Source organism: Muntiacus reevesi, chromosome 1 (assembly GCF_963930625.1).
Source record: "Muntiacus reevesi chromosome 1, mMunRee1.1, whole genome shotgun sequence".
Lineage (NCBI taxonomy): Eukaryota > Metazoa > Chordata > Mammalia > Artiodactyla > Cervidae > Muntiacus > Muntiacus reevesi.
Window position 1 is genome coordinate 84,889,537 of NC_089249.1, and position 13,169 is coordinate 84,902,705.

At 39.3% G+C, this 13,169-nt stretch overlaps 1 protein-coding gene across 3 annotated transcripts in view; it reads right to left on the bottom strand.

Annotated features, from left to right (window-relative positions):
- Positions 1 to 13,169, bottom strand: part of CHD1L (chromodomain helicase DNA binding protein 1 like) — a 59,923-nt gene that overhangs the window by 27,617 nt on the left and 19,137 nt on the right. For 2 of the 3 annotated variants that reach the window (XM_065905698.1, XM_065905714.1), the window contains exons 5-10: positions 12,951 to 12,982; positions 8,458 to 8,539; positions 5,375 to 5,537; positions 3,924 to 4,079; positions 3,175 to 3,267; positions 835 to 931 (exon numbers count right to left, since the gene is read on the bottom strand). In XM_065905698.1, the coding sequence (XP_065761770.1) occupies positions 835 to 931; positions 3,175 to 3,267; positions 3,924 to 4,079; positions 5,375 to 5,537; positions 8,458 to 8,539; positions 12,951 to 12,982 (623 nt within the window). The remainder of the gene's footprint in view (positions 1 to 834; positions 932 to 3,174; positions 3,268 to 3,923; positions 4,080 to 5,374; positions 5,538 to 8,457; positions 8,540 to 12,950; positions 12,983 to 13,169) is intronic. The other variant, XM_065905705.1, reaches the window with a different exon arrangement.

The following is a 13,169-nucleotide window of genomic DNA, read 5'->3' on the forward strand; positions in this document are numbered from 1 at the left end:
CCTGTTTCATCACCTGTGAAATGAAAAGGTCAAAGAGAAGCTATTTATGGGTCCTTCTGCAACACTAGGACACTTAGAGGAGATACATCATAGCCTATAAAATACAATCAGGCATGCAGTTGTTTGACTTGCACATTCCTAATGTTGTACACTTTTGCCAAATCTGAGGTTTTAGGTTGGTTCAAGCCTTCCTGGGTCAGTTGTCCCTAAGGGACAACTTAGAAATCCTTGGGAAACTGGGATGCTTTTCTAGACTGCTCTGTCCCTCCGAGGACCAGAGGATCAGATATAGGCCGGACACCAGGCCACTGAACACTTAGCTAAATCTTTACAGGCCCCCAAAGTGGCTTATTCTTCCAAAACCCAACTTGCATCTCAGGGAGAGTCCCTGAGTTCTCCCTGAGTTCAACTCAAGCCCCACAAGTTAACAAGAGTAAATATTTGCTAAGTACTTAATATGTGCCAATTCAAAGCAAGGTACACCAGCAGGCCTTTTAAAAAGAAATGTTTGACGGTATCTTTGTCTCTGTAGAACTAAAGAATACAGCTGGAGTGACATGGTTTATACAGCAATTAACCAGATAGCAGATTATGGCAGTACGTTGCCAAGTGTTGGATTAGGATCCTAAGTGCTGTAGGAATTCAGGAAAGGAAAGGATGATCATAGAGGGGATGACATGGGATGAAGGGTGTACCTGCAGAAAAGGCAGAACCTGAATCAGGGTCTTGGAAAAAGGGAGAACTGGGATTAGTCTCAAGAAATCAGTGAGTTGCTCATTATTCTGGTTTTAACAATCACCAGCTCAGAGTAGAAAATATGAACCTATCACCTACTTGGAATACAGGAATGCCAACAGTTTATCCAGCAGGTGAAGTTTCCCGCTAGCCTCAATCAGGTGGTCTCCAATTTCAAAAGGCTCTGGTTCCACACCTGGAAAAGAAAGGACCCACTCCCAGTAAATGTATTCCCATTGGGGCAGACTCTGAATGGAGAAGCTGACGGCAAGGTTACAGAGAAGCCAAGATCCTTCTGACTGATAATGGGCCAAAGTCTCATATCTCTTTGAGGCATTTCATAATTATTTGTTTATATTATGATATCAGCGCTACCCAACATCAACCACAGAGTCTGGCACATCCAATATGTCTCAGAAATGTTTACCCAAGGAACAAATCTACTCTTTGGGAAACTGAAACACAGGGAGATGCTAAAGACCAGACAGACCCAAAACTGAAACCTTCAGGTTCTCATTCTAGAAAACAAATCAAGACATAGGGTTAGATATAAATTAGTCATTCTCATGCTGAGGATAGCAAAATAACCTGGAAGGCTTCTTTCAAAATCTACATGTTCCCAACAACTCTTCGCATAAAAGAAAAGCTCTGACATGCACCTCATTAAGATTCTGCGACATTTTTAAACAATTCATACACCTTCTTGGCAAGGACTTCCTTAAAATGACTGCAGAAAAGCCTCTGCATTGATCATATCAATACTAGAGCCCTCACAGCATAAAACACCTGGAACTGTCCCACTGGCTACCCATCAGAGTGAATTAAAAAAACAAAAACAAAACCAATTTGAATGAAAATGAAAATACTACATATCATGTGTAGAATGCAGCTAAATTAGTACTTAAAGGGAAATTTACAGACATCCATGAGATGAAATTCCCTCAGCAAAGGAGGCAGAGAAAGAGAAGACATAAGGCAGATGGAAAAGCAAGAGAAAGTATTGTCTCAAAAGCCAAAGGAAAAAGGTGTTTCAAGGAGTGATCAACTGTGCCAAAGGTTTTGAGAGATTAATTTTAAAAAAGTGAACTGATAACCATCAGTTGAGCCACACAGCGACCACTGATGAACTAGCAATGGTGATGACAAAAAAGGTTCACTGAGTGGGTTCAAGACAAAGGGATATCCAATCATAAAAAAATTCAGAGTATGAGACATCCCATAAAACATATAGCCATGATTCTTCCAAACTGTCAATTTAATGAAAAAGTTAAAAAAAAAAAAAAAAACAACTGAGGAGTATTTCTAGATGATAGAAGAATAAAGAGACACGACAAATGTGCTGTAAGATCTCTCACTCGATCTTGAATATGAAAAGAACAAAGATGGACACAGGCAGATTCACAGGAGAGAAGTATTCACATGATTTCCCGTAAGTTTCATGTGACACAGGAAGCTCTCCAAAATAAATGAAGACCCAGAAAAGTGGCAAAATTTAAATGATTTTCTATCATAATGAAATAAAGATTGCCAGGAGAAATATCAACAACCTCAGATATGCAGATGATACCACTCCAGTGGCAGAAAATAAAGATGAACTAAAGAGCCTCTGGATGACGGTGATAAAGGAGAGTGAAAAATCTGGCTTAAAACTCAACATTCAAAAAAATGAAGATCATGGCATCTGGTCCTATCACTCACTTCATGGCAAACAGAAGGGAAAAAAGTGGAAACAGTGACAGATTTCATTTTCTTGGCCTCCAAAATCACTGTGGATGGTGACTGTAGCCACAAAAGTAAAAGACACTTGCTCCTTGGAAGAAAAGCTATGACAAGTCTAGAGAGCGTATTAAAAAGTAGAGACATCACTTTGCTGACAAAGGTCTGTATGGTCAAAGCTATGGTTTTTCTAATAGTCATGTACAGATGTGACAGTCAGACCATAAAGAAAGCTGAGAGCCAAAGAATTGATGCTTTTGAACTGTGGTGTTGGAGAAGACTCTTGAGAGTCCCTTGAACCGCAAAGAGATCAAAACAGTCAATCCTAAAGGAAATCAACCCTGAATATTCATTGGAACGATTGATGCTGAAGCTCCAATACTTTGGTCACCTGATGCAAAGAGATGACTCACTGGGAAAGACCCTGATGGTGGGGAAGATTGAGGGCAGGAGGAGAAGGGGGCAAGAGAGAAGGAGATGGTTGGATGGCATCACTGACTCAATGGACACGAGTTTGAGCAAGCTCCGGGTGTGCACTACAGGGAAATAGGAGAGCTGCAGCCCGTGGGGTCACAAAGAGTCAGATATGACTTAGTGACTGAACGATGAACAATTATACTGAACAAAGAGAAGCAGTTGTGGAAAAGGAACTACAGTATGTGAGGAGGTTGGCCATAAAATGACAACAAAAAGTAATGCTGAGAAAAAAGGGCATTGTCTCACCATCAAACAAATATGGGTGATCCACACACTTCCGAAGCTGGGACAGGACATTCTGAAGTTTAACTTTCTTCGCCATCTCATTTTCAAACGCATCTGAAATTTAAAAAAGAGAGAGAGAGATGGATTACTGAACAAAAACAAAAAACCCTGCAAGTTTCCATACATAACCTTACTCATTTCAATAATGTATCTTTCAAATCTATATTAACCTCCCAAATTTCACTGAAGTGCATTAAGAACAGCACACTGATAAGAAGTTTTCTTAACCATCAGCTTGTTTTAAGACAGAAAAGTAAAAGTGTTAGCTGCTCAGTCGTGTCCAACTCTTTGCGACCCTACTGTAGCCTGCCAAGCTCCTCTGACCATGAAACTCTCTCAGCAAGAATACTGGAGTGGGTTGCCATTCCCTTCTCCAGGGGATCTTCCCAATCCTGGAATCAACCCCGGGTTTCCTGCATTGCAGGTAGATTCTTTATCATCTGAGCTACCAGGGGAAGCCCTTTAAGGAAAACCAGGAGTAGGGGGATGGGGAGGAAGTCTCACAAAGTCAACGAACAACAAAGTCATAGTTACACTTTGACTGGCAAAGATACTCTGCCAGTTTCACTCTAGTTGACCTGACTACTATTCAGAATAAAAAATCCCATCCCGTATTCTTGCTATACAAACTGAGTGTGATTATAAAATATTTCCTTCCATGAAAATCACATCCTGATTAGTTTCTAAATGGACAAGTACCCTCTGATTACCTAGGTCTTTCATCAAAATGGCCTTGTAGTATTTTTTCTGCAGTGCTGACATGCCGTGGTATATCACTACTTCCGTCTTCCTGGGAAGCTCTGTGGCTACCTCAGCCTTTACTCGCCTCAGCAGAAATGGCTGCAAGAGTTTGTATAGCTCACTTGCTGTACAAGGAAAGAAAAAAGCACACACAAGTGGTGTGGGACAAAAGCAAAACCAAGGCAATGAACTATTAGAGAGTATGCCACAGTTTACTTTTGCTTCTCATTTTCATACCAATTCTGCCTTCTAGGCCAGCAAGGTGATTTTTCACAGTATTTCCTCCTTCCTTGGATTCTATTTCAAACTTCTGTTTCTAACAATCTCATTTGCATAGAGCTATTCTTTTTCCAAGATACTTCTGCATTTGATCAGCATAACAGCTCAGAAATGTAGGCAAGTTGGTAACATTGTCCCTATTTGTATAACTAAGTGAAGTTCAGAGAGGTTAAATCCCTTATCCAAAGTCACAGAGCTGGCTGCTAAAGGTGCTAGTACTCACACTACGTTCTTTGACTTCCATACCCTTTTTCCCTCCTGAGCTGTCGGAAACTTTGAAAACTAGCCTAAACTGGAATTACACTGCAAGCAGGATTGCCAAATACAGAAAATAAAAATACAAGTCCCAGTTAAATTTGAATTTGATAAACAAATAATTTTTAAAAGATCAGTATGTCCTGTGTAATATTTGACTTGGAATATTTTATATAGCAACCTTAAACATGGGAACAATCAGAGCAGGTTCCCCAGGTAAAATTCAATCTGTGGTATGGAGATTTCTGCTGTGAGAAGCCTTTACAACTCATCCTCAGCTAGTACATACAGACCCACTAGTTGGCATGTCTATCAATTATTTTGAATAATGATCCTGGGATAGTATCACATAGATAGATAATTTTATGAGGCAGAGGAGCAAAGGTATGAGAGGAAAACTACGAATGACCATTGTACAAACCAGAATGGCTTCCTCCTTTACTCCTACCACCATCCAGCACAGACTTTTGGTTCTTATGCACTGATAAAAAGTGTTAAAAGAAACACCAGTGCTAAGGAACCCTGAATGACAGTTTCAGACTACGGCACACACATATTTCTCTGCCTCAAGAAGTACCATGGGAAGTTATCCAAGTCCTCACAGAAATTACATGTTGGAAAAAAAAAAAAGTCTGCAAACCAGCAGACACTCTTTCTTCTGATAATGACCCAAATAAGCACTATTACAAACAAGAGACTCACGAACAGCAGGCACCAGGAACAATAGGGGAGCTCTGACATCACCTCATCTTTGTGCGGCTCTTTATTTCCCCAGCAGGGGTTCTCTGGTTATGGATTCTCCTTCTTTTCTATCTATAACCCTTAAGCCCTAGGGAAGTTGCTGGGCCCAGACCTCTTGGACATGATTTCTAAGAAGGGAACTTGCCTGACTCAGATTCTTTCTCAATGTCCTGGTAACGCTGAACAAAATCTTCCACCTGCTCCTTGGAAAAGAGATCAGGCTCCACAAAACTGAGGAGTGCGTAGAGCTCCTGGAGGCTGTTCTGGATGGGTGTTCCAGTCAGCAGGAGGCTGAAGACAACTGAGAACTCAGATACAGAAACGAATAAAGTGAAAATCTGTAATACTGAAAAGCAAGACTGAGTGACCCATTACAACCTTTACAGAGAGGAAATGATTCAGTGAAATGAATTCAGGGACATGAAATCAGAAAGCTCAGGTTCTAAATGTACATAGCTGTTTGATGTAGGAAATAATACTTCTTCAGTTTCAATTATAAGAAGGGGATAATAATCCTCTGAAGGAGATACCATTTATAAAGTAAAATCACTTTGTGAATGCTAATGTACTGATGAGTATTCAAAATGGTTACTGTTACGCAACCCACGTGCAAATTCAAGCACACAGTAAATACTCATGCAGTTTGAGAAGCCCAAAACTACAGCAGCAGGACCACCACTACAAGAAAGAAGATATGTTTTTTAAAAACATCCTTTTGTAAAACTTAACACGTGTAGCCAATGCAAGACATCAAGAATTCTGGACATTTTTGGACTATATACTACCCAAAATGGAAAGACACTTGTTAAATTTTGAGCAGAGGAATAAGAACACCATGAATAACAGACTAATGAAGTAAAAGGTTAGGAAAAACAGTAACAACATTTGTTAGGTCAAGCAAAGGACAATCTCTTAGCTAACTTAACAAGACCTTATACCATTTGAGTTAAACAATACAGCACAAAGAGAAAGCTATATCCTGTGTGTGTATATATATTAAACATGGAAATACATTATGTGTGTATATATATATATTAAACATGGAAATACATTATGTGTGTATATATGCACATATATATGCATATATATACTGAATTCTGATATTTAATATATTTTTATTTTTTTAACAATGTTGGAGAAGGAAATGGCAACCCATTCCAGTATTCTTGCCTGGAGAACCTCATGGACAGAGGAGCCTAGAGGGCAACAGTCCACAGGGTCGCAAAGAGTCAGACACGACTGAAACAACTTAGCATGCACACATATATATATTTAGGTTTGGGTGTACACATGCGCTGCAAAGAATGTGGCAGCATATATACCAAATACTAATATACACAGTGGAATAGGATTATTGGCGGCTTTTACTTTTCCTCTTGTGTTTCTATACTTTGATTTGGGAGGGGGTCATAAGAAGATATCAAAGATGATACAATCAATGAAAAACTGTTTTCAAAATCTTTTGGGGGAGCACTTTCACTTGGTTTGTTTCTTTTTAAATTGTCTAATCAATGCCCACCCACTCATGCCTCTTGTAGTGCAACATAGTCACAATATTTCAAGTATGGAAAATGGTTAACAATGAATGTGTCCAATAACTAAATCACATTTTTACAATATGTTCAAAGAACTAAAGTAGCCAAAAAATATGAAGTCAACAAGGATAACCAAGGTTGTCAATCACTAAAATGAAATTACACTATCACATGGATTAACATTTTAATTCAAAGCAGTGTTCATTTCAGTATCAAAGCTTATAACTGGGAAAAAAGAAGCCTAAAGACAATCTCTGCTTGTATAGAAAACTTTGGAAACTTATTAAATATTCTTCTACATAATTTTTCATGGCAGCCTTACTCTGTAAATATACTGTATGGGTATACCACAAATTGTAGAGTATAATCGATTCCTATGTTGACGTTTAGGTTTCTTCCAAATTTTACAAACAAGCTGAAAACAGTATTTGGAAGAAGAGAAAATAAAAGGCAGTACCCTTCTGCCCACCTCTCAGCCCAATCAATAAATGTGTTTTTTTTCCTGACCAACTAGCTGTCTGCAGTTCAAACCTCACCTAAAAAGGAATACTCAGATAACACAGAACAACCTCCTCTGAGCCTGTTTCCTTACAAATAAGAAGAAAAGGCTCTGGAGCCAGCAACAGACTTTAGCTTCCCCACTCCAAACACAGGCTTCCTTTACTACATCTGCTTCTCTTCCCCACTATAAATCAATAAACCGGCATAGCAGTTGATGAAGTCCTATCTTACAGTCTCTTGGGCGCCGGGTATGACAACCTCTTGGGAAAGAGACAGTGTTAGAGAGTCCTTAAAAAGAAGGCAAAGGCCACCACAGAGCAGGGGGGGCCCTACTAGGGGACAGCAACCTTTGAGATCGGGGTAATAATAATAATAGTGGCCATATCTGCACTTAAACACTAAAAACCGTAACTTTTAACCAGTAAATAGAGAATCCAAATCTAAGGCTTTCCTCCAAATGACATCTAAATTCATTAATTGATCTATTATAGGAAAGGGACCAAAAGTCAATGACGATCCCAGAAATTTGCACACGAGGTTGCAGGGATGAACAAGCCTTTACTAGGTTAACAACAAGCAGGGCACATCATACTCATAAACTGTTCCACTGGCTCCTCAGAAAAGAGGACAAATCTAAGGCTACGATGACATTTCTCATCTGCTTTGCCAGAATGATTCCAGGAAGTAAATGGAGTAAGATCAAAGGTTTCATACTCAAAAAAGTATGACAAAGACAGGTGAGACTGAAGGAATATTCAATGGCATGAAATTAGTCTCTTCATGACTCTGAATTGTCAAATTTTTTAAACGGGTAAATGGGGGAGTGGTACAATAAATATGTCAGATATGTTTGTTATTGCAGACAGAAAAACTACAGTAAGATTATTTTTAAAGAAACTGAAGCTCAAAAAGACGGTTGAAACATTTCCAAAAATACAACGTATTATCCTGGGGTAGAGTCCTATTCATTTGACAACCAGATTTTTAATAAACATTATCTCCTATGTAAAAGACAAGAGAAATTAGGCCATGTTAAGTATTACTTCTGTCACCATAAAATGTTCATTGAACCCTGCAGAAATCTCACTGAAAAAAATGTGCCAAGTTAATTGGCTCTATATGGGACCAAACTAATATTAACATTTTTTTAAAACGGAGTGATATACAACCTAAAAGTATCCGATGAGTTTACCTCTGAAAGAGTCTTATGCAGCAAGGAGCTTTGGTTTTTCAACCTGTGAGCTTCATCCACAACAAGAACACTCCAAGGGAAGCTGTGAGGGAAAAATCCATGTTTTCAGTTTTGTGTAACTCAATCACATATCTCACACCCAAAAGTCTTACTACAAAACTAAGACTCTTTCTGGGAAGACTAATATCAAGCCCATTCTGTTAGAAACACACCCAAATTGCCTTCTCCAAGAGCCGACCAAGCACATCAGGCAGTATCTGGATAACGTAGTAAAATTAAGGGAATTTATTTTTTGAGATGGGAAAGTTCTATGCATTGAAGGTAGAAAAGGCGGCACTGGAGACAGAAAGCAAAAGGAAACACTAATGACCACTTACTATGTGCCACTTTAACATACCTAAAGCTTGGGGCTTTAGGTATGTTATTTAACCCCCCAAAATAAAATGAGTAGACATTACTGTGCCCTTTTTACTAACATGGGTACTAAAGCTCAGAAAGGCAGATGACTCGGTCAAGGTCATAAAGTTAGTATGAGGCAGGACTAAGATACAGACCCAGAAGAAAAGTCAAGACACAATGATGTCACAGTAGCTAAAAAAACCCAGTGTGATTTTAACATGGGGACATGGTAGACTTCCCAGGTGGTACAATGGAAAAGAATCTGCCTGCCAATGCAGGGAACACAGGTTCAGTCCCTGGTCTGGGAAGATCCCACGTGCTGCAGAACAACTAAGCTCCCGCACCACAATTACTAAGCCCACACTCTCGTGAGTCACAGTCTCTGAAGTCCACGTGCCCAGAGCCTGCGCCCTGCGACAGGAGAAGCCACGGCAACGAGAAGCCTGTGCCTCGCAATGAAGAGCAGCTCCTGCTCGCCGCTTCTAGAGAAAGCCATCAAGCAGCAAGGAATACCCAGTGCCACCAATAAACAAATAAATTATTAAAAAATGGGGACGTGGTGAACAGATCAAATGTTACAACAGGAAGATACATCACTGGCTCTGTTAATGGAAGTCACTGGTGGCTATGCCATAATAGTTATGACCACAAATTCCCAAGAAGATATCCTCTGTATACACTCCTGTGAAGCTGTTTTGCCCACAAAAAAATTTAAAATGTGTATGTATTAATATGTTCAAAGCTGCATTATTTAAAACAGCAAAAACCTGAAAATAATAATAGGTCCAATAATGGGTGATGAAACATAGCATTTAAAATGATAAATATGATTATGTTATAATTTAAAAGGCCTATATAACTAAAAAGATATAAATATTATATATATTTATATATTATATATAATAAAAGCCATGCAAAAGATAATAAAGTAGAAGTTATAAGGCTCTTATCGCATTTGTAAATATTCTCTAATCCCATTACATTATTCTTATACTTAAAAAACTAAATGTAGGGGACTTCCCTAGTGGTTCAGCGGTTAAGAATCCACCTTCCAATGCAGGGGATGCAGGTTTAATCCCTGGGTGGGGAACTAAGATCCCACCTGCTGCAGGACAACTAAGTCCATGGTCCACAACTACCGAGCCTGTGCACCTCAACTAGAGACCCCAAGGGCCGCAAACTACAGAGCTTACACACTCTGAAGCCTGTGAGCCACACCTAGAGAGAAGCCTGAGCACCACAACAAAATGCCCATGCACCAGCACACCACAATGAAAGATCCAGCAAGCTGCAACCAAGACCCTGACACAGCCAAAAATACATATATACTCACAAATTAAAAACAACTAAATGTACATGCAAGTAAAGCAGAACACTGGAAAGATATGGAAATTAAAATCCCTCAAATATTAGAGGAAGATCTTGAGCAGAGGTTGGCCTTAAAAGAGGAGGAAGCCTTCTTCCTCTGAGGCCACAGAGAAAATCCAAAAAATGGGTACAGAAACAGACACCTAGGCCCATTCACCTACTGAGTGGTGCAGATAGAGGGAAGAACTGGGTCCAAGAGAGGGTGCAGGAATCAGGATCATTCCTGCCGGGTAGCAGGAGTTGCACTGAAGAATCATTAGGAGTAAGAGTCCAGCTGATCTTGGACACTGGTCATGGCATGACAAGTGTGTGAGCCCTTTTCAAGGGGCTATAGGAAAGCGCCTGGCTCCTGTTTAAATTGCCATTCAACATAGATTAGGTATTAATCTATTAAGATCATTACAGTATTATTATGGCATTAAGAGCTATATATTCAGATTTTTTTTTTTTAATTTCTAGTCTTTTATTTTGCCACACAGTGTGGCATGTGGGATCTTAGTTCCCCAACCAGGGATCAAACCCATGCTCCTGCAATGGAGGCATCAGTTGTTCTTAACCACTGGACCACCAAGGAAGTCTCAATATTCAGGTTTTTACATACAGAAGCAACCAATAAAAAGTGTTTAATGAATCAGACTATAAGGAGGTGGATTTGGGCTCAGTGACAGAAGGTCGTCAAATTACTCTCTAAAGGACACGCCAAGGGATGCTCCCTGGAGGAAGAGGCAGAGGGAATTCCAGGACTGAATGGAAAGTGGGAAAAGTAATTTCTAATCCTCTTGATCCAAAGATTTTGTAAGTTTATTGTCAAAAAATTTTCCTAGTTTTCATATTGTTACATGTACAGTCTCAACCCTCCCTAATAAGCCTCTTTAGGGCTGAGACTGCATTACACTTTCAGGCTGTTCTCAGTATGCAGTACAGTAAAACAGAGTATAACCTTGCCAAAAACATCAAAAGAACACAACTGTGTTCTTAGGGGTCATACTGAGTAAACATTATAAATGTCCCTTTACTACTTAGTTTCTTAAATTCACTTGGAATGGTTTTAAGATAATGATCTAATATAGAAAAATTATATTTCTACTGAAAATGTGAAACTCCAGTGCACCTAGATACTTTGTAAAGTTCTCTTTAAAAAAATCTCTACAACAAAGTGGGTTTGGATGTCTGCTTTGCCATTTACTAGCAACGTGCCCTGGGATGGGTCACACCTAATCTCTTACCATTCTCATCTATAAAATGGATGACGATACCTACTTACTAGGGTTTTCATGCAGATTCAATAGGATAATTTATGGAAAGTACCCAATATCATCTATGTCCTAATCTTCTTGCCTTTTGAGACTTTCCATATATTGCCTAATATTATGGAAGTCTGTACACTTCTTATTAACTCTACTGGAGTTTATGTTCTCTTGGGGATCACCACATGGTTTACTTTCCTGGTATTGGTGGTAACTCCCAGAACAATGTCTTTCCAGAGGAGAGATCTTTAATACATATTAAGTTGGCTATTGACAATAAAAAAGAAGTGAGAGGGAAAGCACATCCTTTTCTTAAGAAAAGTAAAGTAATACGCTTACTTAAATGAAACATGAATGAAAGAAAACACTACGTGGAAGTCAGGAAATCTATGACTGAGTCTTTAGTGTTTCAAAATAAGATGAAAATAAAGATCCAACTCAGAAGAGCCTGGGTATGAAATAACATTTATAATATTGATAAAGCACTCTGTAAAGGTTCTGAATATTAAAGAAACAAATCCCACCTAACCATAAGTACACATGCTATGAGAATGAAACCGTCAATGTATCTTCTTATTCACCCAAAACTGAGCTCTTGTTTAATTTATAAGGTAACTGTTGGCTTAACCACACACTACAACACAGCCTCCCTACCATTGTAAGTACCAGGTAGTATCAGGAGTTACACCTAAGTTTCCTGTACTTTATGAGCTGATTTGAGACCTGTAAGCCAATAACTGGAAAGAAATTTACTTAAAAATTCCTTTCTAAAAAGCTAATTTTAGGGCTTCCCTGGTGGCTCAGTGGTAAAGAATCCACCTGCCAATGAAGGAGACACAGGTTTGATCCCTTGCCAGGAAGGTCCCAGATGCTGCAGAGCAACTAAGCCTGTGCACCACAGCTCTTAAGCCTGGGCCCCGCAACAAGAGGGGCCGCCACAGTGAGAAGTCTGTGCACCACAACCAGAGAGCACCTTCTACTTGTTGCAACTGGAGAAAAGAAAAAGCCTGTGCAGCAACGAAGACGTAGCACAGGCAAAGTAAATCAATAAAATTATTTAAAAAATAAAAACTTTATAGTTTTGATGGTTATTTTAGGATATTTCCAGAACAAAGCTCAAATAATTCCCCTCCTATGTTGTAGTAGAATTTCCAGGCAGCAGTCCTGACAGGCATCTATACAAGTTGTGATGCAAAGAATCTGGTGTCTACTAACCGCCCACCACATACAGCTTATCTCGCTTAATCCTCACAGCAGCTGTCCTCATTTTACAGATAAAGAAGCTGAGGTTCACAGAGGTTAAGTTAGGGAATCTACGCATACACAGCTAAGGAGCAGGGGCTTGGACTGTAAGACTCTTGACATACCACACACCTGGTAAGACTCACGGATAACAAACCAGGGGAAAAAATGTGAAGGGAAGACATAACTCGAATGACACATTCAGGACAAATTCAGGAAGTAGTGCAGCATACTCACGACTTTAGAAAAGATGCATCTTTCAAGCAAATCTGAAAAATTAAGGAAGACACATTGTAAAGGCTGATATTGATATACTTCTGACATTAATAAGCTAGTCTTTTATTAACTTCTAAACTATCGGATTTAGCGGTCTCATTCACCGACTATGTAAGAGTTCCGAGCATAACCTCTAGGTGGCAGCATCTTACAGACAAAGGGAGGCATGAACGCGTGGAA